Source organism: Camellia sinensis, chromosome 9 (genome assembly GCF_055761805.1).
Source record: "Camellia sinensis isolate YWXY chromosome 9, ASM5576180v1, whole genome shotgun sequence".
NCBI lineage: Eukaryota > Viridiplantae > Streptophyta > Magnoliopsida > Ericales > Theaceae > Camellia > Camellia sinensis.
Window position 1 is genome coordinate 107,324,929 of NC_138969.1, and position 25,647 is coordinate 107,350,575.

The window sequence follows — 25,647 nt, forward strand, 5'->3', positions numbered from 1 at the left end:
ATCTTTAAAAAGTATTTTGTTTTGCTGTGTGTTGAAATTAATATTAAAGCTTGATCTTTTAACATTGCCAACAAAATTGTATGAGTATTAGATATACTGAAGAAGTAGAATAAATAATTTAAATACTAACACATTACTATAAATAATAAAACAAAATAATACATTAATTAACTTAACAAAAAAAAGTAAAGACAATAAATTATAAATTATAAATGAAATCAGACATGTAATGATAGATAAAAGAAACCCAGTAGCTATTATAAAAGATTAAAAAAAAGAAAAGAAATACTATATATAATTAACTTTACGCTTATAAAGGAATTCACCAAAAAAAATTGGCACCCACTTTTTAAGGACAAAATATAATTTTAGATATTTTTAGAATAAAATCTTAATAAGGTAGGGCCTTTAACTAATTTATAATGCTTATAGGATTATATTTTATTTTTATAATTTTTTCATGGACAAAATTAGGAAAACATCCACGTACAAGTTTGTGTAAGAGTCTAAGGATACCAACAATTTGTTTGCTAGTTAAGTCTATAGATTTGAAATCTTAAAGTGATAAGGATACATTTTAACATATACAGTCCAAAATGTTCTTATAATCTTAAAAACCCTAATATTTCCCGTTGTTTCCCTCATAATGATGTTTCTCTCTCTTTTAGCTTTTTACATTGTTTAAGTGGTTTCAAAACTTTAAAATTTAATAACTTTTTATTTACATCTATATTTTTTTGTAAAATTTATATTTTTAAAATCCTATTGACAAGATCTTTCAAACAAGATCCACGAATACTATAAAATTCTGAAGAAAAAAAAATTTATGAAATTTTAGTGACTTAGGTTAGTGAAATTTTGATGACCAAGTCAGTGATTTTTCAATTGGTCAGTGAAATTTCGTATCATTTGTGGACATTGACAAGATCGTTCCATTTAGCAACATCTTAGAATGGCATAGCCTCAAAGTGAAGGACACGGTTCTATCTATAGTGCAATTATTTTTCCATTTTGTAATTTCCCCTTATTTTTAAAGTAACTTTTTGGATTTTTTAACAATTTTTTAAAGTTTTTAAGAAGAAATAAAAAAAAAATCGACTAAAAAGGAAGTATTTTGTTTATTTATTTTTACCACACAGTAAACATCAGTAGATTTTAGTGTTTATACCAAAAATGACAATATGGCATTAAAGGAAGTGGCATTCTAAGCTTGAATTTTGAATAATTCACTGCAGGAAATTCAGCTTTTAGCGGCGTTTAAAAAACGCCGCTATAGGTGCCAAAAACGCCGTTAATTCTTTTTGTGGCGCTTAGCACTAAACGTCGAAGCTGCGGCCGTCGCTATAACATTAGGGCGCTTTAAAAACGTCGTTAAATGGTTATAGGCGGCGTTTTAAAAAACGCCGCTAAATGTGATACATAACGTTAAACTGACGTCATGACTGTTTTTAGCGACGTTTTAAAAACGTCGTCATTGCTTTTTTTTTGGATTTTAAAAATATAACCGTTGACTGTATAGTGACATTTTCAAAAACGCCATTATATCTTTATTTTTTTAATTTATTTTTTTTAAATTGTGCTAATTCTATGTGGGTGAACCAAAAAATACCTGTAATAAAATTGAAAAATAATACTAATATGAATCAATAATTCCTGTTCCTATTCAAATGAACATTTGTCAAAAGATAAACCAATTATATGAAAAGCTGCCAAGTAGCAAATACAACATTAATTCACTTTTCTATTCAATTTAATATACAATTACCATTTAACTACAAAATAACATATCCACAAATTATGTTTTAACATTCGCCAAAAAATAACAGGAAAAACATTAAGACAAACCCCCTGAGTTTTGATTTAATTTGATGTCTTGTCCTTGATACTAAATTCACTTAACCCAGTTGATATAGCATAGAATCTGTAATCTTCACTGGTCTGGATGCCTGTATCAAAATATGGAAGCCAAATTAGGTAAAGTGCATAAATTAATAATGGTAGAAGTGTTACAGCTATAAAACATAAGATGTACATTACAACTCACCATTGTCAGTAGGAGACGAGGACGTAACCGTCAAAGGCCCACATGAAATGGAAAAGCACTGTTCAAAAATGTTTTCTGTGTACATTAAGACGAACCCATCAATTGAAACACAAAATGAAAATAAATCCGAGGATGAGCTCCCAACATCTGAGATTGGATCCCCACCAACAAGAGACTGAACCTTATTCACTGGGGAGATAAAAATTGAAATTATTCCCATGCTTACACTGAAGCAACTTTGTGCACAAAAATCTTCAGAAACAACTCCAAACTGTTCATCAATCTGTGGATGATCAGCAAAAAATATATGCAGAAGCAAGCTTATTAATGAGTTGAATGTTCTGCATATAACACTCCAAATAAGTTTTAGGAGTATAAGGACCCTACTGAAGAATTTGAAGCGACTGGTGACTAGCAATTTATTAGAACAATTCTTCGTCTGTTGAATACTTAATACTGCTCTGTAACGAGCTATTCGCCGTGCCCATGCAATAGCCTCAGCAGGCAGCTTCTTTTCAATTTCAGAAACACTCCTCCATTGTTTTTTAACAGCTATTGCAAATATGTCATCCTCAGACATCTTAACAGAAGATCTTTTCATAATGTCGTCCACAGGATATCCAACTAATATAAGTAGATTCTCATAAGCATTGACATACTGTAACCACAAACACACAATACCAACCAATTTATACAATGACCATCTACGAGTAGAAATCAGAGAACTGATTCTGCTTGCAGCTATGTTCCATAGGTGACTACCATTTCTAACAGAATTGGATTCATAGGATGAGAGTGTATAAAACACTAAAATAATAGGAAGCTCTACCAGAGAAATTGAAAAACTTAATTCTGGAACATTAAGATTGAAGTCCATAAGCTGAAGATCTTTCAATTTGAGGCGAGTGAACAGATCCAATAAAAGTATAGGACAGCTGATGTGATCTCTTCTCTTCAGCCCAATCTGAAAACCTTTCAGATCAAGACTGAAAGAGCTCTCTTTCGAAGGAGCAAAAAGTGAACTGATAAGCCCTCCCAGAAAACACCGACCCGCAGCATACAGAGATTTTGCATTAAGCTCCTTAGTCTCACACAAACATCCAAAGGAATCATTTGAGACAGGAAACTGAACTAGCAGATGAATGTCATGCATCTGCAACTGACAACGTTTAAGTATAACATTAAGGAGAGAAGCCTTCTGATTTCTTGAGGGATTGATGTCTGATAACTTTTGCATAACTTCATGCAAAGAAACACCCTGAAACCCAATAAAGACTCTGTGACTACTACTGCATTTTGCGGCCAAAAAAAAAAAAACAAGCATGTTATAAGAAACCTAGTGTTGATTGTACATCACTATTTTATTCCATGTGTTGGGTAACAAGCTTCTTATTGTCTTGAAGCACCCCTTTTTCACTTCTTTTTTTTTTAATCTCATCCATCCATTGTATCTTCTTTTCTCTAATGAAAATTCCATGGATCCTTATCTTTTGGAGAAGAGATGAAGGAGGTAAGTAATTGAAAAAGCAGAACCCTTTTGAGTAAGCCAAAAATGGAATTTTCATTAGAAGTTCAAAGAATGTATCATTTTTTCAGGAGAAAAATTGTAACAAATTTAAAACAATAAAATAACTCAAACCTGAGATTGAACCAATTGAACCAGCTCCAGAACCCCCGCTCATTTCTGAAAGCTTCTTTTTTCTAACGTCATGTATATGAGCGACAACCACACTCGAAGGAACATAATTGTCAACATCTAACCACTAATGAAGATGAACATTGAAGAGTAGATGCAAAAAAGGAACCTCAAGCACAACTTATCCTAATGCCAAAAAATGGGGAGAAAATACCTCATTGGGTTGATCCATGCTAAGAATTTGCAGAATGAAAGCAGGCTCTACAGGCCCACAATGCACTATCTATATATACCTCGGAAAGGAGGGGAAAAGCAGCAGTAAATTATGCACATCAAGAGTTCACATACAAGATTTTACATAGTGAAAAAAGAGTATACCTGCAATGCTCCTGCAAAAGAAGCAGCTAGAAGTAGAGGAGCAACATAGCCAGTTGTGTATGTCAACAGTAAGCTGCCACCTATTACTGGATCCTGTTAGGAGTTTCACATTAGTTATTTATTTATGACTGCATTTTTTGTCTCAATATTGGAACTGAGGATCGAATTAAATAATCAACCAGTAAGCATTATGCAAACTATCAACTCAAAAGATGGATCTAGGGGTGGGCCTATGTTTGGATGAAGGGGGGCCATGGCCCCTCCTGAGTCTCAAAATTTCACTTGGGTAGACTTCTTGCAAACTGGGTTTCCTATAAAATTACAAATATTGGCCCCACCAATATTGTGCCAATTTTGCTCCCTCAACTGTGAATGTTAAGATAAATGCAGTCATACTAAGTTGACCTGCTTGTTATGTAATTAAATAATAGGTTTAGAAGCTCAAATGCAATGTATAGCATATATGATGCATCCAAACATGAGACATAGAGATAAGAGTGCTAAGCCATCATTATAGGCCCAGAACGATCAGCATAAAGCAGTCTGAAAAGGTAATAATTCAGATGGAAATTGAAATCAATAAACATTTAAAAGTACCTTGGATGCAGCTACATATCCAAGCAGGGTTCCCAGCACAGGAGTGCTGCAAGGTGAAACGGCTAATGCGAATGTAAGCCCAGCCAAATATGCTTGCACACCTGACATGTCCAATTTTAAAAAAATGTTATTTGCACTTTCAAGCTGTAAGCACATCCGAGAGCCAGCTAAACAACAGTGATGAATACTTGAGAATCTGATGGTAAAATTAGAAAGTACATTATGTCACGCCCTCAAAAAAAACCCCTAATAACCATAACATTAACATGCATTTATAAAAGAAAATGAATCATTTGAGTTATTCATCAGAGTATTCTTATCGAAAGACATCACATGTAACATCCTGCAACATCAAAATAAATGCCCTAAGGGCTTACATCTTTCCAAGCTAACACTTGGACACAAAAAGGATGAGTATTAACTCATTTACAAGTTAAGCCCTAGGCTTGAATGTTTACATGAAATCCCAAAAATAACAAAATAAAACATATAACTAAAGACAAGTCTTCAAAATCCCAAACATCAAATCCTTCCAGGCTAAGTCCGTGGAGGTAGCTTATCACCTGAACCTGAAAATGATGTTCCCATAAAGGGTGAGCCACAGCCCAGTAGAAAAATACTAAACCAAATATAAGCATTGAATAAAGCTATAGCATTCAATAGATGGTTAATCAAAATAATCAATTTTATTATTAAACAGTCTCATAACACTAATGTCTAAGACACATTTCACTTTCCATTATTATCAACATGGCTCAGAACCTGGCCAAACTTACAACAGTGAATTATATAACATAATCACATTACTTCCAATATCAACAAAACAAATGAGACTCATGCTCATATCAAAACACTTCATACTTCCCATTTGATACACATTTTAGTGCTGTATCAATAATCATGTAAAAACACTTCAATATAATAAGCACACATAAAAATGGTGCTAATGGAGTCCATCCCCTATCTCCTCCCAAACAAAAATCCGGTTTAGAGGTCCATCCCCTATCTTCCCCTAAACCGTGGAGTACATCCCCTATCTCCTCCCACACAATATGCAAATGCAATGCTCAACCAATACACGTATTTTCAGTATTAATTCAATAGTCAAATTAATGACTTAACCAATGTGATTAGTTTCAGTTATTCCTAATCCACATGCAATGTCTACAACAATCACGACTATCCTCCACCGATAGCCCAAAACAGTTATTTCTAGACTGGAAATAAATATAACAACAATTCAATAGGCGAGTGATTTATATTAACCAACTACACCATTTAATCAATAAATTCCCCAATTTCATGGATTTAACCAAATTCCCCAATTTTCCTTAAATTAATTACTCCAATCAATTTAGCAATTTAACCAGGTTTTGTTCCCAAAATTATCAAAGTGTCCCCAACCTATCAAAATACCAAACTTAGAACAAAGCTTATAGAATAGAGTAGGAAATCCCTACCTTGAAGATCACAACTAAAATAAAGAAGATGGAGATGATGACCCAAAATCCAAAGTGCTCCAAATCCTCTCTTTTTCAGGTTAAAAGAAAGATCTCGTGAAGCTCTACCTTTCTTCCAAAGGAACTAGGGTAGAAGATCACCGTAAATAGATCAAATCTTGGAGAGAAGGTAAGAGTAGAGAGAGAGACTCTCAAGGGGCGGTTTTTAAAAGTTAAGAGATGAAAAGGTAGGTCAAAAAGTGATCAGAAAAGTGAAATCACGGACTGATGTAGTCGACTCTACGCTCGAGCGTAGAAAGCCCCGCTCGAGCGTAAGACACAGAATCATGCTCGAGCGTGAAGAAAGCCGCTCGAGCGTCGATTGCACCCTTTCAGAAGTTTTGCAGGCGCTGCACCCGCTCGAGCGTCAAACTCCCCGCTCGAGCGGAGGAACAAAACAAGGGATCACGCTCGAGCGTAAAAACTACCGCTCGAGCGGAAGAACTGCAGAGCAAAATACTGGGAGATGGAAAATCCCGCTCGAGCGTCAAAACTCCTGCTCGCGCGGAGAAGCAACAACGAAGGGCCCGCTCGAGCGTTAAAACCTCCGCTCGAGCGTGAAGGCCAAAATCTGGGCATCACCTATTGGCATCAACTATCAACCAACCTGTAACAGACCCGTCCAACACAACCTATAATTCAAATACTAAGAGATTAAAGGACAACAACAACCAATAAGTAATGACAGGATCCACGGAACCTAAGTCCGGATACAATAATCTAAAGAGAAAAGACCGGGGTCGCTATAACCTCCCCCCCTTAAAAGAATTTCGTCCCCGAAATTAAGCACAAGGTTTAAAAAAAAAGTTTTCTCAAATTCCAACAATATGTTAACTCAATAATAAACAACTTGACCCAACACCGGCCATTCCATCTCTCAACTAAGAGGCATGCCACAATGTACAAAACAAACATATATTTCAATCTGCATTAACACTATGCAATTTTCTTTCAATTTCAACAATTTTCAATATATTCAATATATACAATGTTCCATTAAACTTCCATTTCGAGGTAAGTTCCAAAATATTTCCATTAACCAATACATTCTAAATGTTTTACAGCTTAAGACATATATAAAAAGCTTTAAGGTTTGACAATATTACAAAATCTAACTACAAGATTACAAATCATTAAACATGTCCGGATATTTCTCGCGGACTTCCAACTCACGTTCCCATGTGGCTTCCTCCACCCCGTGATGTTTCCACAAAACTTTCACCAAAGGAATGGTCTTGCCTCGCAAGACTTGATCCCGCTTATCCAAGACCCTAACCGGTCTCTCTTCATACGAGACATCCTCATCAACTACTAAATCGGTCCAATCCAATACATGTGATGGATCCGGCTCATACTTCCGAAGCATACTCACATGAAACACGTCATGTACTCCGGATAACTGCGGCGGCAAAGCTAAACGATAAGCAGTCTCACCAATCCTCTCAAGGATCTCAAAAGGATCAATGAATCGAGGGGACAACTTCCCGCTCTTCCCAAACCTCATCAATCCCCGTCTTGGTGATATCTTCAAAAAGACGTGATCACTCACCTCAAACACCAAAGGTCTTCTCCTACGGTCGGCGTAAGATTTCTGACGACTCTGGGCTGTAACGAGCCTCTTACAGATAAGCTCAACCTTCTCCGTCGTTTCCCTCACTAACTCCGGACCCAACAGAGGTGCATCACCCACCTCGGCCCAACAAACAGGAGACCTACACGGTCGGCCGTATAAGGCCTCAAACGGTGCCATACCGATACTAGACTGGAAGCTGTTGTTGTAGGCAAACTCCACCAAAGGCAAGTGCCTCTCCCACGACCCACCAAAGTCAAGAACACAACCCCGAAGCATATCCTCAAGGATCTGAATAGCACGCTCGGACTGCCCGTCAGTCTGAGGATGATAAGCTGTGCTAAAGGTCAACTTAGTGCCTAAGGCACTCTGCAAGCTCTGCCACAACCTGGCAGTAAAACGAGGATCTCTATCTGAAACGATCGTCACTGGAACCCCGTGCAACCTCACTATGTCCCGAATATACAAGTCGGCAAGATGATCTACTGAATCTCTAACGCGCATAGGAATGAAGTGCGCCGACTTAGTCAACCGGTCTACAACCACCCAAATAGCATCACTGCCCCGCTGAGTCCTCGGAAGACCTACAACGAAGTCCATAGTGACATGCTCCCACTTCCACTCGGCAATAGGCAAGGGTTGTAACAAACCCGCTGGCCTCTGATGTTCGGCCTTCACTTGCTGACAAGTAAGGCACTTAGACACGAAAGCTGCCACATCTCTCTTCATACCCCGCCACCAAAACTGGCGACCCAAATCCCGATACATCTTAGTACCTCCCGGATGTACTGCAAGGCGTGAATGATGAAACTCTCGGAGTACCTCCTCTCGATGAGACTCCGGCACAAACAGACGGTCTCGGTATCTCACACTCAGGTCGGGATACACCGTCAAACCCTTCTCAACCTTCCCACCAGAAATCTTCTCACGGAAGGATTCTACCTCAAGGTCGCCCCTCTGAGCCTCTAACACTCGAGTCACAAGTGTAGGTTGCGCAACAACAGAAAACAAGGCCGCAGCCTCAACGGATTCGTCCAGAAGCAAATCAAACTCTCCAAGTGCACCTAACATCTCCCATTCTCGGATGGCTATACTAGCTATGTCACCAACAGGTTTCCTGCTAAGGGCGTCGGCCACAACATTGGCCTTGCCCGGATGATAATGCAATTCAAAGTTATAATCCTCTATGAACTCCATCCACCTCCTCTGCCTCAAGTTCAAGTCTTTCTGTGTAAACAAATATTTCAGACTCTTATGATCCGAGAATACCTCAAATCTCTCACCATAAAGATAATGCCTCCAAACCTTCAAGGCAAATATCACAGCTGCTAACTCTAGATCATGCGTAGGGTAATTCTGCTCGTGAATTTTCAACTGACGTGAACCATAGGCAACTACTTTCCCTTCTTGCATTAATACACAACCCAGACCCTCTCGTGAGGCGTCACAATAGACTGCATAACCCAACCCTCTCTCTGGAATAATCAATACTGGAGCGGTAGTCAGTCTAACTTTCAACTCCTGAAACGACTTTTCACAAGTCTCACTCCATACAAATTTAACTCCCTTCCGAGTCAGTCTAGTCAACGGTGATGCTAACCTGGAGAAGTCTTTCACAAACCGACGGTAATACCCAGCTAACCCCAGGAAACTGCGGATCTCAAACACACTCTTAGGCTGTGCCCAATCTTGCACTGCCTCTACCTTGGATGTATCAACAGACACTCCTTCACCGGATACCACATGGCCTAAGAATTTGACTTCTCTCAGCCAGAACTCACACTTCCCAAACTTGGCATACAGCCTATGGGCTCTAAGTAACTCAAGCACCACCCTCAAGTGTGCCTCGTGCTCCTCCTCAGAAGGCGAATAGATAAGGATGTCGTCCACAAAAACGACTACAAACTGATCCAAGAATTCCCGGAAGATCCGGTTCATCAAGTCCATAAAGACTGCCGGTGCATTGGTGAGCCCGAATGGCATTACCAAAAACTCATAATGGCCATACCGCGTACGGAATGCCGTCTTCGGAATATCCTCTTCCCTGACCCTCAACTGGTGGTAACCCGATCTCAAGTCTATCTTCGAGAAACAACGGGAACCCTTCAACTGGTCAAACAGGTCATCGATACGAGGCATAGGGTACTCATTCTTAACCGTAGCCCGATTCAATTTCCGATAATCTATGCAAAGTCTCAAAGCACCACCTTTCTTTTTAACAAAGAGGGCTGGTGCTCCCCACGGCGAAACACTAGGGCGTATAAAACCCTTGTCTAGTAACTCCTGGAGTTGGATCTTCAACTCAACTAACTCGGCTGGGGCAAAACGATAAGGTGCCATAGAAATCGGCGCCGTGCCGGGCACTAAGTCAATAGAGAATTCAATCTCTCGATGCGGTGGCAAACCAACAAGATCCTCAGGAAAAACGTCCGAGTACTCACACACCACCCTTGGCAACACAATCTGAGTCTCACCGTCCTCACTAATCGAAAGGTTAGCAAGTAGACCACTAAGCTCACTCCGTCCTCGCGGAACATACCCCGGTGGCAAAACACTACCAACACGGTCCCCCAGAAAATGAAAATACTCACCATTCACGGTACAACAAGTGACTCTCTGGCGGTAGCAATCAATAACTGCCCAGTATGACGATAACCAATCCATGCCCAAAATAACATCGAAACCTCTCATAGGCATAACTACAAAGGAAAATGGGATTCTATGGGAATCAACCTCTATATCACAACCCCTAACACCGTGTTTCAAAATCAATTCACCCCCAAGAGGCGACACTACACAAATAGGAGATGCTAACTGTGCTAACTCCAACTCCAAAACAGATGCAAATGCAGCAGACACAAAGGAATGAGATGCACCCGTATCAATCAAAACATTAGCAACCGAGTTGCAAAACAAGAAAGTACCTCTCACAACAGATGGAGCCGGTACAAGATCCTGCGCGGTAACAGCATACACGCGCCCAGATGACCTCTGATCAACCTGCTCACCCCTAGGAGCATAAGATTGCTGCACCGACTGAGACGATGAAGCCCCCTGATTGGCCCTCGAGGCCTGACCTGACTGAGCTGGCTGCTGACCCTGAATCTGCCTCAAACCAGATGCACCAGGTGCGCCACCCAACTGCGGGCAATATCTCTTCAGATGCCCTGGCTGACCACACTGATAACACGAGAGTGGCTGGCCTCTACTCTGACTCTGATTCTGAGATCGAGCCGCAGATGATGCTGCTCTCAACACTCCTCCCCTCTGAGGACAAACTGGAGACTTGTGGCCCAGCTGGCCACACTTGAAGCAGGTAATGTCTCCTTGACTGCCTTTCCCCGAACTAGCACTCGGCACAGGAAAAGTCGATCTAGAAAAGCTACTCTGAGACTGTTGGGGATTAAAACCCTTCTGTCTCCTACCATCACTCTGACCATCCTGACTCCTCTTGGAGCCCTTCTGTCCTTCCTCCTCCTCCTGCACCATGATTTCCATGTGGGCTGCAGCATCAACCAAACGCCCATAATCCCGAATCATAGTTCCCCCAACTCTCAGCTTGAGGCCACGCCTCAATTTCCTCTCAAACTCAATACAACGGCGTTCCTCAGACGCCACCAATTCAGGTGCAAATCTGGACAAACTAGTAAATGCAGCCTCAAACTCGGCCACTGAAGAACTCGACTGCTTAAGCTGGCAGAACTGGTCTCTCAGCTTCTCCCTAACTGTTGGAGATAAGAACTTCTCCTGGAAGGCATTTACAAAAGCCTCCCATGTACCTCCTATACGCCCCTTAGTGAACTTCCACCACTGACCCGCATCCCCCTTCAACTGGAATGATGCCAAGGTCACCTTCAACCCCTCGTCTTCGATGCCAAGCATCTCAAACGTCTTCGTTGTCTGTTCGAGCCATTCATCTGCCTTAAGCGGCTCTTTAGGATCATCCACAAATTCATCCGGATTAGACCGGAAGAACTCCCTCTTCAGAAAGGAAGGTCCTGCATCCGCAACAACAACCTGGGCTTGATTCTCAGCCCTAAGAATGCCTACTGACTCCCTGAATGCCCCTGCTATCTCTCGGGCTAAAGCGCCCATAGCCTGCTGGCCTACTGGCTCGGCCACATTGGCCTGGCCAATTCCCTCATGAACTGCCGGAATCTCTTCTGGCACCGGTACCTCCTGCCTACCCGGCCTACCACGCCTACCGCGTCCTCGTCCTCGTCCTGACATCCTAATAAAGGAAACAAACAAAGACGTTAGCACGTTAATAAATGTGCCAAAACTAAACACTCGCGTCCTAATGCATTGGACAAAAATAATTCATTCCACGTAAGCACATAATCACATAAGCACCTACGAATTTCATTCCTGGATAATAATAGTCCCGAAGCGTTACTATAGTTCCGGTTGGAAACAGCATTGATCAAGTGCCTTTCCAACAAGACTACTAGAAACTCAAGGGTCCAATTAACATCCTAGAAACTACGTTCCATACCCACATAATCACATAAACATGCTATCATATAAGCACATAACAGTACATCTAAGTCTCTATCAAGCGAGACGAACCCATTGTGATACTAATCACTTCCCACGTACCCAAAGTATTCGAACCCGGTACGCTCTGATACCAAGTTGTCACGCCCTAAAAAAAAACCCCTAATAACCATAACATTAACATGCATTTATAAAAGAAAATGAATCATTTGAGTTATTCATCAGAGTATTCTTATCGAAAGACATCACATGTAACATCCTGCAACATCAAAATAAATGCCCTAAGGGCTTACATCTTTCCAAGCTAACACTTGGACACAAAAAGGATGAGTATTAACTCATTTACAAGTTAAGCCCTAGGCTTGAATGTTTACATGAAATCCCAAAAATAACAAAATAAAACATATAACTAAAGACAAGTCTTCAAAATCCCAAACATCAAATCCTTCCAGGCTAAGTCCGTGGAGGTAGCTTATCACCTGAACCTGAAAATGATGTTCCCATAAAGGGTGAGCCACAGCCCAGTAGAAAAATACTAAACCAAATATAAGCATTGAATAAAGCTATAGCATTCAATAGATGGTTAATCAAAATAATCAATTTTATTATTAAACAGTCTCATAACACTAATGTCTAAGACACATTTCACTTTCCATTATTATCAACATGGCTCAGAACCTGGCCAAACTTACAACAGTGAATTATATAACATAATCACATTACTTCCAATATCAACAAAACAAATGAGACTCATGCTCATATCAAAACACTTCATACTTCCCATTTGATACACATTTTAGTGCTGTATCAATAATCATGTAAAAACACTTCAATATAATAAGCACACATAAAAATGGTGCTAATGGAGTCCATCCCCTATCTCCTCCCAAACAAAAATCCGGTTTAGAGGTCCATCCCCTATCTTCCCCTAAACCGTGGAGTACATCCCCTATCTCCTCCCACACAATATGCAAATGCAATGCTCAACCAATACACGTATTTTCAGTATTAATTCAATAGTCAAATTAATGACTTAACCAATGTGATTAGTTTCAGTTATTCCTAATCCACATGCAATGTCTACAACAATCACGACTATCCTCCACCGATAGCCCAAAACAGTTATTTCTAGACTGGAAATAAATATAACAACAATTCAATAGGCGAGTGATTTATATTAACCAACTACACCATTTAATCAATAAATTCCCCAATTTCATGGATTTAACCAAATTCCCCAATTTTCCTTAAATTAATTACTCCAATCAATTTAGCAATTTAACCAGGTTTTGTTCCCAAAATTATCAAAGTGTCCCCAACCTATCAAAATACCAAACTTAGAACAAAGCTTATAGAATAGAGTAGGAAATCCCTACCTTGAAGATCACAACTAAAATAAAGAAGATGGAGATGATGACCCAAAATCCAAAGTGCTCCAAATCCTCTCTTTTTCAGGTTAAAAGAAAGATCTCGTGAAGCTCTACCTTTCTTCCAAAGGAACTAGGGTAGAAGATCACCGTAAATAGATCAAATCTTGGAGAGAAGGTAAGAGTAGAGAGAGAGACTCTCAAGGGGCGGTTTTTAAAAGTTAAGAGATGAAAAGGTAGGTCAAAAAGTGATCAGAAAAGTGAAATCACGGACTGATGTAGTCGACTCTACGCTCGAGCGTAGAAAGCCCCGCTCGAGCGTAAGACACAGAATCATGCTCGAGCGTGAAGAAAGCCGCTCGAGCGTCGATTGCACCCTTTCAGAAGTTTTGCAGGCGCTGCACCCGCTCGAGCGTCAAACTCCCCGCTCGAGCGGAGGAACAAAACAAGGGATCACGCTCGAGCGTAAAAACTACCGCTCGAGCGGAAGAACTGCAGAGCAAAATACTGGGAGATGGAAAATCCCGCTCGAGCGTCAAAACTCCTGCTCGCGCGGAGAAGCAACAACGAAGGGCCCGCTCGAGCGTTAAAACCTCCGCTCGAGCGTGAAGGCCAAAATCTGGGCATCACCTATTGGCATCAACTATCAACCAACCTGTAACAGACCCGTCCAACACAACCTATAATTCAAATACTAAGAGATTAAAGGACAACAACAACCAATAAGTAATGACAGGATCCACGGAACCTAAGTCCGGATACAATAATCTAAAGAGAAAAGACCGGGGTCGCTATAACCTCCCCCCCTTAAAAGAATTTCGTCCCCGAAATTAAGCACAAGGTTTAAAAAAAAAGTTTTCTCAAATTCCAACAATATGTTAACTCAATAATAAACAACTTGACCCAACACCGGCCATTCCATCTCTCAACTAAGAGGCATGCCACAATGTACAAAACAAACATATATTTCAATCTGCATTAACACTATGCAATTTTCTTTCAATTTCAACAATTTTCAATATATTCAATATATACAATGTTCCATTAAACTTCCATTTCGAGGTAAGTTCCAAAATATTTCCATTAACCAATACATTCTAAATGTTTTACAGCTTAAGACATATATAAAAAGCTTTAAGGTTTGACAATATTACAAAATCTAACTACAAGATTACAAATCATTAAACATGTCCGGATATTTCTCGCGGACTTCCAACTCACGTTCCCATGTGGCTTCCTCCACCCCGTGATGTTTCCACAAAACTTTCACCAAAGGAATGGTCTTGCCTCGCAAGACTTGATCCCGCTTATCCAAGACCCTAACCGGTCTCTCTTCATACGAGACATCCTTATCAACTACTAAATCGGTCCAATCCAATACATGTGATGGATCCGGCTCATACTTCCGAAGCATACTCACATGAAACACGTCATGTACTCCGGATAACTGCGGCGGCAAAGCTAAACGATAAGCAGTCTCACCAATCCTCTCAAGGATCTCAAAAGGATCAATGAATCGAGGGGACAACTTCCCGCTCTTCCCAAACCTCATCAATCCCCGTCTTGGTGATATCTTCAAAAAGACGTGATCACTCACCTCAAACACCAAAGGTCTTCTCCTACGGTCGGCGTAAGATTTCTGACGACTCTGGGCTGTAACGAGCCTCTTACAGATAAGCTCAACCTTCTCCGTCGTTTCCCTCACTAACTCCGGACCCAACAGAGGTGCATCACCCACCTCGGCCCAACAAACAGGAGACCTACACGGTCGGCCGTATAAGGCCTCAAACGGTGCCATACCGATACTAGACTGGAAGCTGTTGTTGTAGGCAAACTCCACCAAAGGCAAGTGCCTCTCCCACGACCCACCAAAGTCAAGAACACAACCCCGAAGCATATCCTCAAGGATCTGAATAGCACGCTCGGACTGCCCGTCAGTCTGAGGATGATAAGCTGTGCTAAAGGTCAACTTAGTGCCTAAGGCACTCTGCAAGCTCTGCCACAACCTGGCAGTAAAACGAGGATCTCTATCTGAAACGATCGTCACTGGAACCCCGTGCAACCTCACTATGTCCCGAATATACAAGTCGGCAAGATGATCTACTGAATCTCTAACGCGCATAGGAATGAAGTGCGCCGACTTAGTCAACCGGTCTACAACCACCCAAATAGCATCACTGCCCCGCTGAGTCCTCGGAAGACCTACAACGAAGTCCATAGTGACATGCTCCCACTTCCACTCGGCAATAGGCAAGGGTTGTAACAAACCCGCTGGCCTCTGATGTTCGGCCTTCACTTGCTGACAAGTAAGGCACTTAGACACGAAAGCTGCCACATCTCTCTTCATACCCCGCCACCAAAACTGGCGACCCAAATCCCGATACATCTTAGTACCTCCCGGATGTACTGCAAGGCGTGAATGATGAAACTCTCGGAGTACCTCCTCTCGATGAGACTCCGGCACAAACAGACGGTCTCGGTATCTCACACTCAGGTCGGGATACACCGTCAAACCCTTCTCAACCTTCCCACCAGAAATCTTCTCACGGAAGGATTCTACCTCAAGGTCGCCCCTCTGAGCCTCTAACACTCGAGTCACAAGTGTAGGTTGCGCAACAACAGAAAACAAGGCCGCAGCCTCAACGGATTCGTCCAGAAGCAAATCAAACTCTCCAAGTGCACCTAACATCTCCCATTCTCGGATGGCTATACTAGCTATGTCACCAACAGGTTTCCTGCTAAGGGCGTCGGCCACAACATTGGCCTTGCCCGGATGATAATGCAATTCAAAGTTATAATCCTCTATGAACTCCATCCACCTCCTCTGCCTCAAGTTCAAGTCTTTCTGTGTAAACAAATATTTCAGACTCTTATGATCCGAGAATACCTCAAATCTCTCACCATAAAGATAATGCCTCCAAACCTTCAAGGCAAATATCACAGCTGCTAACTCTAGATCATGCGTAGGGTAATTCTGCTCGTGAATTTTCAACTGACGTGAACCATAGGCAACTACTTTCCCTTCTTGCATTAATACACAACCCAGACCCTCTCGTGAGGCGTCACAATAGACTGCATAACCCAACCCTCTCTCTGGAATAATCAATACTGGAGCGGTAGTCAGTCTAACTTTCAACTCCTGAAACGACTTTTCACAAGTCTCACTCCATACAAATTTAACTCCCTTCCGAGTCAGTCTAGTCAACGGTGATGCTAACCTGGAGAAGTCTTTCACAAACCGACGGTAATACCCAGCTAACCCCAGGAAACTGCGGATCTCAAACACACTCTTAGGCTGTGCCCAATCTTGCACTGCCTCTACCTTGGATGTATCAACAGACACTCCTTCACCGGATACCACATGGCCTAAGAATTTGACTTCTCTCAGCCAGAACTCACACTTCCCAAACTTGGCATACAGCCTATGGGCTCTAAGTAACTCAAGCACCACCCTCAAGTGTGCCTCGTGCTCCTCCTCAGAAGGCGAATAGATAAGGATGTCGTCCACAAAAACGACTACAAACTGATCCAAGAATTCCCGGAAGATCCGGTTCATCAAGTCCATAAAGACTGCCGGTGCATTGGTGAGCCCGAATGGCATTACCAAAAACTCATAATGGCCATACCGCGTACGGAATGCCGTCTTCGGAATATCCTCTTCCCTGACCCTCAACTGGTGGTAACCCGATCTCAAGTCTATCTTCGAGAAACAACGGGAACCCTTCAACTGGTCAAACAGGTCATCGATACGAGGCATAGGGTACTCATTCTTAACCGTAGCCCGATTCAATTTCCGATAATCTATGCAAAGTCTCAAAGCACCACCTTTCTTTTTAACAAAGAGGGCTGGTGCTCCCCACGGCGAAACACTAGGGCGTATAAAACCCTTGTCTAGTAACTCCTGGAGTTGGATCTTCAACTCAACTAACTCGGCTGGGGCAAAACGATAAGGTGCCATAGAAATCGGCGCCGTGCCGGGCACTAAGTCAATAGAGAATTCAATCTCTCGATGCGGTGGCAAACCAACAAGATCCTCAGGAAAAACGTCCGAGTACTCACACACCACCCTTGGCAACACAATCTGAGTCTCACCGTCCTCACTAATCGAAAGGTTAGCAAGTAGACCACTAAGCTCACTCCGTCCTCGCGGAACATACCCCGGTGGCAAAACACTACCAACACGGTCCCCCAGAAAATGAAAATACTCACCATTCACGGTACAACAAGTGACTCTCTGGCGGTAGCAATCAATAACTGCCCAGTATGACGATAACCAATCCATGCCCAAAATAACATCGAAACCTCTCATAGGCATAACTACAAAGGAAAATGGGATTCTATGGGAATCAACCTCTATATCACAACCCCTAACACCGTGTTTCAAAATCAATTCACCCCCAAGAGGCGACACTACACAAATAGGAGATGCTAACTGTGCTAACTCCAACTCCAAAACAGATGCAAATGCAGCAGACACAAAGGAATGAGATGCACCCGTATCAATCAAAACATTAGCAACCGAGTTGCAAAACAAGAAAGTACCTCTCACAACAGATGGAGCCGGTACAAGATCCTGCGCGGTAACAGCATACACGCGCCCAGATGACCTCTGATCAACCTGCTCACCCCTAGGAGCATAAGATTGCTGCACCGACTGAGACGATGAAGCCCCCTGATTGGCCCTCGAGGCCTGACCTGACTGAGCTGGCTGCTGACCCTGAATCTGCCTCAAACCAGATGCACCAGGTGCGCCACCCAACTGCGGGCAATATCTCTTCAGATGCCCTGGCTGACCACACTGATAACACGAGAGTGGCTGGCCTCTACTCTGACTCTGATTCTGAGATCGAGCCGCAGATGATGCTGCTCTCAACACTCCTCCCCTCTGAGGACAAACTGGAGACTTGTGGCCCAGCTGGCCACACTTGAAGCAGGTAATGTCTCCTTGACTGCCTTTCCCCGAACTAGCACTCGGCACAGGAAAAGTCGATCTAGAAAAGCTACTCTGAGACTGTTGGGGATTAAAACCCTTCTGTCTCCTACCATCACTCTGACCATCCTGACTCCTCTTGGAGCCCTTCTGTCCTTCCTCCTCCTCCTGCACCATGATTTCCATGTGGGCTGCAGCATCAACCAAACGCCCATAATCCCGAATCATAGTTCCCCCAACTCTCAGCTTGAGGCCACGCCTCAATTTCCTCTCAAACTCAATACAACGGCGTTCCTCAGACGCCACCAATTCAGGTGCAAATCTGGACAAACTAGTAAATGCAGCCTCAAACTCGGCCACTGAAGAACTCGACTGCTTAAGCTGGCAGAACTGGTCTCTCAGCTTCTCCCTAACTGTTGGAGATAAGAACTTCTCCTGGAAGGCATTTACAAAAGCCTCCCATGTACCTCCTATACGCCCCTTAGTGAACTTCCACCACTGACCCGCATCCCCCTTCAACTGGAATGATGCCAAGGTCACCTTCAACCCCTCGTCTTCGATGCCAAGCATCTCAAACGTCTTCGTTGTCTGTTCGAGCCATTCATCTGCCTTAAGCGGCTCTTTAGGATCATCCACAAATTCATCCGGATTAGACCGGAAGAACTCCCTCTTCAGAAAGGAAGGTCCTGCATCCGCAACAACAACCTGGGCTTGATTCTCAGCCCTAAGAATGCCTACTGACTCCCTGAATGCCCCTGCTATCTCTCGGGCTAAAGCGCCCATAGCCTGCTGGCCTACTGGCTCGGCCACATTGGCCTGGCCAATTCCCTCATGAACTGCCGGAATCTCTTCTGGCACCGGTACCTCCTGCCTACCCGGCCTACCACGCCTACCGCGTCCTCGTCCTCGTCCTGACATCCTAATAAAGGAAACAAACAAAGACGTTAGCACGTTAATAAATGTGCCAAAACTAAACACTCGCGTCCTAATGCATTGGACAAAAATAATTCATTCCACGTAAGCACATAATCACATAAGCACCTACGAATTTCATTCCTGGATAATAATAGTCCCGAAGCGTTACTATAGTTCCGGTTGGAAACAGCATTGATCAAGTGCCTTTCCAACAAGACTACTAGAAACTCAAGGGTCCAATTAACATCCTAGAAACTACGTTCCATACCCACATAATCACATAAACATGCTATCATATAAGCACATAACAGTACATCTAAGTCTCTATCAAGCGAGACGAACCCATTGTGATACTAATCACTTCCCACGTACCCAAAGTATTCGAACCCGGTACGCTCTGATACCAAGTTGTCACGCCCTCAAAAAAAACCCCTAATAACCATAACATTAACATGCATTTATAAAAGAAAATGAATCATTTGAGTTATTCATCAGAGTATTCTTATCGAAAGACATCACATGTAACATCCTGCAACATCAAAATAAATGCCCTAAGGGCTTACATCTTTCCAAGCTAACACTTGGACACAAAAAGGATGAGTATTAACTCATTTACAAGTTAAGCCCTAGGCTTGAATGTTTACATGAAATCCCAAAAATAACAAAATAAAACATATAACTAAAGACAAGTCTTCAAAATCCCAAACATCAAATCCTTCCAGGCTAAGTCCGTGGAGGTAGCTTATCACCTGAACCTGAAAATGATGTTCCCATAAAGGGTGAGCCACAGCCCAGTAGAAAAATACTAAACCAAATATAAGCATTGAATAAAGCTATAGCATTCAATAGATGGTTAATCAAAATAATCAATTTTATTATTAAACAGTCTCATAACACTAATGTCTAAGACACATTTCACTTTCCATTATTATCAACATGGCTCAGAACCTGGCCAAACTTACAACAGTGAATTATATAACATAATCACATTACTTCCAATATCAACAAAACAAATGAGACTCATGCTCATATCAAAACACTTCATACTTCCCATTTGATACACATTTTAGTGCTGTATCAATAATCATGTAAAAACACTTCAATATAATAAGCACACATAAAAATGGTGCTAATGGAGTCCATCCCCTATCTCCTCCCAAACAAAAATCCGGTTTAGAGGTCCATCCCCTATCTTCCCCTAAACCGTGGAGTACATCCCCTATCTCCTCCCACACAATATGCAAATGCAATGCTCAACCAATACACGTATTTTCAGTATTAATTCAATAGTCAAATTAATGACTTAACCAATGTGATTAGTTTCAGTTATTCCTAATCCACATGCAATGTCTACAACAATCACGACTATCCTCCACCGATAGCCCAAAACAGTTATTTCTAGACTGGAAATAAATATAACAACAATTCAATAGGCGAGTGATTTATATTAACCAACTACACCATTTAATCAATAAATTCCCCAATTTCATGGATTTAACCAAATTCCCCAATTTTCCTTAAATTAATTACTCCAATCAATTTAGCAATTTAACCAGGTTTTGTTCCCAAAATTATCAAAGTGTCCCCAACCTATCAAAATACCAAACTTAGAACAAAGCTTATAGAATAGAGTAGGAAATCCCTACCTTGAAGATCACAACTAAAATAAAGAAGATGGAGATGATGACCCAAAATCCAAAGTGCTCCAAATCCTCTCTTTTTCAGGTTAAAAGAAAGATCTCGTGAAGCTCTACCTTTCTTCCAAAGGAACTAGGGTAGAAGATCACCGGAAATAGATCAAATCTTGGAGAGAAGGTAAGAGTAGAGAGAGAGACTCTCAAGGGGCGGTTTTTAAAAGTTAAGAGATGAAAAGGTAGGTCAAAAAGTGATCAGAAAAGTGAAATCACGGACTGATGTAGTCGACTCTACGCTCGAGCGTAGAAAGCCCCGCTCGAGCGTAAGACACAGAATCATGCTCGAGCGTGAAGAAAGCCGCTCGAGCGTCGATTGCACCCTTTCAGAAGTTTTGCAGGCGCTGCACCCGCTCGAGCGTCAAACTCCCCGCTCGAGCGGAGGAACAAAACAAGGGATCACGCTCGAGCGTAAAAACTACCGCTCGAGCGGAAGAACTGCAGAGCAAAATACTGGGAGATGGAAAATCCCGCTCGAGCGTCAAAACTCCTGCTCGCGCGGAGAAGCAACAACGAAGGGCCCGCTCGAGCGTTAAAACCTCCGCTCGAGCGTGAAGGCCAAAATCTGGGCATCACCTATTGGCATCAACTATCAACCAACCTGTAACAGACCCGTCCAACACAACCTATAATTCAAATACTAAGAGATTAAAGGACAACAACAACCAATAAGTAATGACAGGATCCACGGAACCTAAGTCCGGATACAATAATCTAAAGAGAAAAGACCGGGGTCGCTATACATTACCTGAAGGGAAATTAGCAACAGCAGCATGAGGATCAAAGTTGTTGAAAAATGAAGGAAGCTGTAACTCAATTATCTGCAATATCTACCAAGGGCTATATGCTCGATTAAATTAAATAAATTAATATCTTTTTTAACTACCGCATCCCTTGTCAGCTTAGGTCTTCCCCTCCACATCTTCTCCATTAGAATAATTAAAGAGTTAAATATTGGAATCTTGTATTAGTTATATTTTAAAAATCATATTCAATACTCCATTGTATTACACTTAATAGATTATTATAGGCTATGTTTGAATCATGAATTCGGATAGAAATTTGCGAAAAGAAACCCTTCACTTTTCCTTTCCCTTCACAAATCCCTTCCACAATCCATGATCCAAACACAACAAAAAGTATTTTTGATCAATTCCATCTTGACACTTTCAAAGTCTGTAAATGATGAAGTGTTGCACATGTTTCATATTAATAATACTAATGTTGGTATTAATATATTTTAAAATGGAAGTTTAATTGTGAGAAAATGTTAAAGTTCAAAATTAAATCAATAAATGTTTAAAATTAGAACATTTATATAATTAGATTGAGGGATTAAATTTTTCACAAATATATGAAAAAGGTCTAAGCATAAAGTATATCTTTTCTCTTATTGAATCTTTTGTTAGTAGCATGGATATAGATTATGATATTTAGTTATTTCAATTTGTTAGAAGTGTAAAAGAATGTGACATATTGAACCAGGTTGCAAGAAAGTTATGGTATGTTGATTATTTTTCAACATAAATGCAATGGAGCAAATTGTCAAGATAACTCATTCAAAAAATCTTGAATATTAACACAAGACAGTAAATGATTGTTAAAAAGAAAGTAAAATAAATAAATAAATAATAGCGTTTGTCTTGGAAGTTGGATGCAGAGTTAGTACTGTGAAACAAATCTATAAGCATTGATATGGTCCCTTGTAGTAGAAGAGTTGCAGAGATCCGTAAAACAGTGGTTATGGTACCATGAAGCAAAAATTTATGTGGTGCTTTGAGAAGTTAGTAAAAAACTAACTTTTTGGCTTTTTAGTGTAAAAAATTAAAAAGTCAAAAAGCTAGCATTTTTAGGAAGTTCCCAAATCTTGATTACATGCATTCTTTATCCAGACAGGAAATATGTAACAAGAAAGTTAAGAAACACAAAATAACAAATCCCTAATATTGTTTTCTCAGTTTGGCCTTGGCAATAATACCGGCACATGTTAAATCTTCCAAGTGACTTTTAACTAACCTCCATCTTTCTGAGGCTCTTCAAATCTCTCTGGTAGGATACTACTTCATTCTCCCTCACTTCCAAGATTGGGAATAAGGTAACAAGTTAGATGAGATTTGGGAACCACCCTGTAAGTAGAATTAATGAAAAGCCATTAGATGCATCCCACTAATATACATCATACATGTACATACATAACAATATACAAAAAAAAAACAAAAACAAAAAAAAAGTGCAACGAGTCCATCGAATGAGAGCACAACACTTACATGCATATCCTTTCTATCCACGGGCCTAAACAAGTAGAGTAGAGGCCTTTTCAGGCTAGGCTAAAAAATGAGCATTCAGATTTGTACACAGGTTCTTCTTTGCTTTTATTTTGTTTACACATACACAAACATATAATTATAAGGGAAATTTGGCCAAAACCCCTCCATTTCACCCTTATTTGGTGAAAATGATAACTTAATTTATTTAATATCAACTTTAAAACATATTTCATCCCAAAAGGCTCAATCATCTTTTAGCAAATAAAAACCTTAAAAAGAGGAAACACAGAGAGTGAGAGAAAATATATAAATCTTCTAAGCTACCTATTTGTAGAACAAACAATAAAACTATTTGAATAAAATACAGTTACAGATCAAAACCATTGAAGCTGACTACCTGAGAGAACTAAAACAAATAAAAGAGCTATAGATCCGATACCTAAGAAAAACAAAAACATAGATCGAAATCAAAATCATCCAAAACAAGCTTGAGTCAGACCAATAAAAGAGAAGAGCACCTAGATCAACAATGGAAATCGAAATCCTAAGCAACCGTTTCAGTCAATCGAATGAAATCAAACTAATAGAATGTAAATCAAAACAGATCTAGATTGCTACTGTGCAGTCATGAAAATCTCTGAATCTCGAGTGAACACAGCGAGATTGAAAAGCCCTTTCAAAAAGATCCACTGCATTTTTTCAGCGCCGTGTAGAATGAAACCCTAGATAAATGAAAATCAAGGGAGATCGAACAATCTTGAAGAAAATTGGTCAAATCAAGGGAGATCAAACAATATCGAAGAGAGATCGAATAATCTCGAAAAAAATTAGTCAAATCGAGTGCACAAAACAAGATTTCAAAATAAAAAAATAATGAAAAACGATTGAGAGATTTAAGGTTTTGATCTACAATAGACTTACTTGAAATCTTCATCATCAGTTGCTTCATCAATATCTACAAAGAGAGCTTCATTCATGCCATTTTAGACAGAGAATAATGTTGGAGAAGGAGAAGGAGAAGGAGAAAGAGAGGGGAGAGGGGAATGAATCGGTGACTCTGATGTTGGAAATAAAAGTTATATTCTATTAGGTTTGAGTATCAGAGGTTTGTTTCTTTTTCCTTTTTTTAACTCATTAATTAATTGGCAAGGTTAAGCATCAGTGAAGGCACGCGTCTTGGAAAACGAGAAACGAAGACGTTTTTCAAAAAACGTCTTTTTCTAAGCGCCGTGACATTGAATTTTTCTTGTAGTGATTGCTCCATATAAAGTCTATATATTTAGGAATTAAGGCCTCTTAGCCATTGAGAAAGTCAATCAACAGTCAACAAACATTCCTACAAGCTTAATAGGGATGTTGGCAAGTATGCCAAGCTTTTCAAGAATCTGGTATATCCTGTAAGCCTAAGCAGAACAAATTACAAGAATGGCAAGGCCTCCAACACATTTCTCAAGAATTCACAACATCATAGAATGTAGTGCATATATTACCTGACATTTAGCTTAGAATACAGTGCAAAAACTAACATTCAACTTGGAATATAGTGTAGAAACTACCTAACAATCGGCCTGGAACATTGGGCAGAAACTAGTATTCAGTCTGGACTATGGTGAAAGAACTCATAAAAGTTTTGAACCATGATGCAAGAATTCATAGTCGTTCTAGATGTGAAGCAAAACTTTACAGAAAAGTGGTGGCAAGATGACCATAACTCCTAGAATGTTGATAAGGCAGAGTGCTACAAAGTTCTGATGAAGACGCAAAAGAAGACTGGTCAAATGACCACTGGCAAAGGATTGATGGCGCAGAAGATACATGAAACGACAATGGTATTGCAAGAATAATAGCACTAAACGATGACGTGGTAGCCATAATTCCATTATTAATTAAAGGGATGTGATTGAGACCCCTTCCAATCACCACCCCCCACACACACGTGCCAGGTGGTGATTGGAGGAGGAGGAAAAAAAAAAAAAAAAAAAAGAAAAGAAAAGAAAGGGGTCAAAGGGGGGTAGGGGGGAAAAGGGGTCCGGATCATTTTTCTTAATTAAATGCATCAAGAAGAGAGAGATTAAATCAGCCCAACTGTTCCTAGAAATAGAAAGTAGTTGACTCCCACATCATACAATAATGTTGGAAGTTACTCCATGTTCCGAATTAGTTGCTAAGTTAGAGTACATGTGAAAATTAGTTGGAACTTAGCGGGCCATGTTCCTACCACATAAAGAACAAATTTGGGGAGGTTAACCTTTAGTG

At 40.7% G+C, this 25,647-nt stretch overlaps 1 protein-coding gene across 2 annotated transcripts; it reads right to left on the minus strand.

Annotated features, from left to right (window-relative positions):
• Positions 1 to 1,697: 1,697 nt before the first annotated feature.
• Positions 1,698 to 24,640, minus strand: LOC114264977 (uncharacterized). 2 transcript variants are annotated; one of them, XM_082887398.1, is made up of 6 exons: positions 24,313 to 24,640; positions 21,873 to 23,250; positions 4,656 to 4,756; positions 4,059 to 4,151; positions 2,045 to 3,302; positions 1,698 to 1,946 (listed from the first exon to the last, which is right to left on the minus strand). In XM_082887398.1, exons 5-6 carry the CDS (start codon positions 3,279 to 3,281, stop codon positions 1,861 to 1,863), a joined length of 1,323 nt encoding a protein of 440 aa, XP_082743524.1. In that variant the 5' UTR covers positions 3,282 to 3,302; positions 4,059 to 4,151; positions 4,656 to 4,756; positions 21,873 to 23,250; positions 24,313 to 24,640; the 3' UTR covers positions 1,698 to 1,860. The 2 variants fall into 2 exon arrangements, 1 of the variants encoding a protein (XP_082743524.1); XR_014340163.1 differs by lacking the exons at positions 1,698 to 1,946; positions 2,045 to 3,302 and adding exons at positions 3,656 to 3,807; positions 3,895 to 3,941.
• Between the last annotated feature and the right edge of the window lie 1,007 nt (positions 24,641 to 25,647).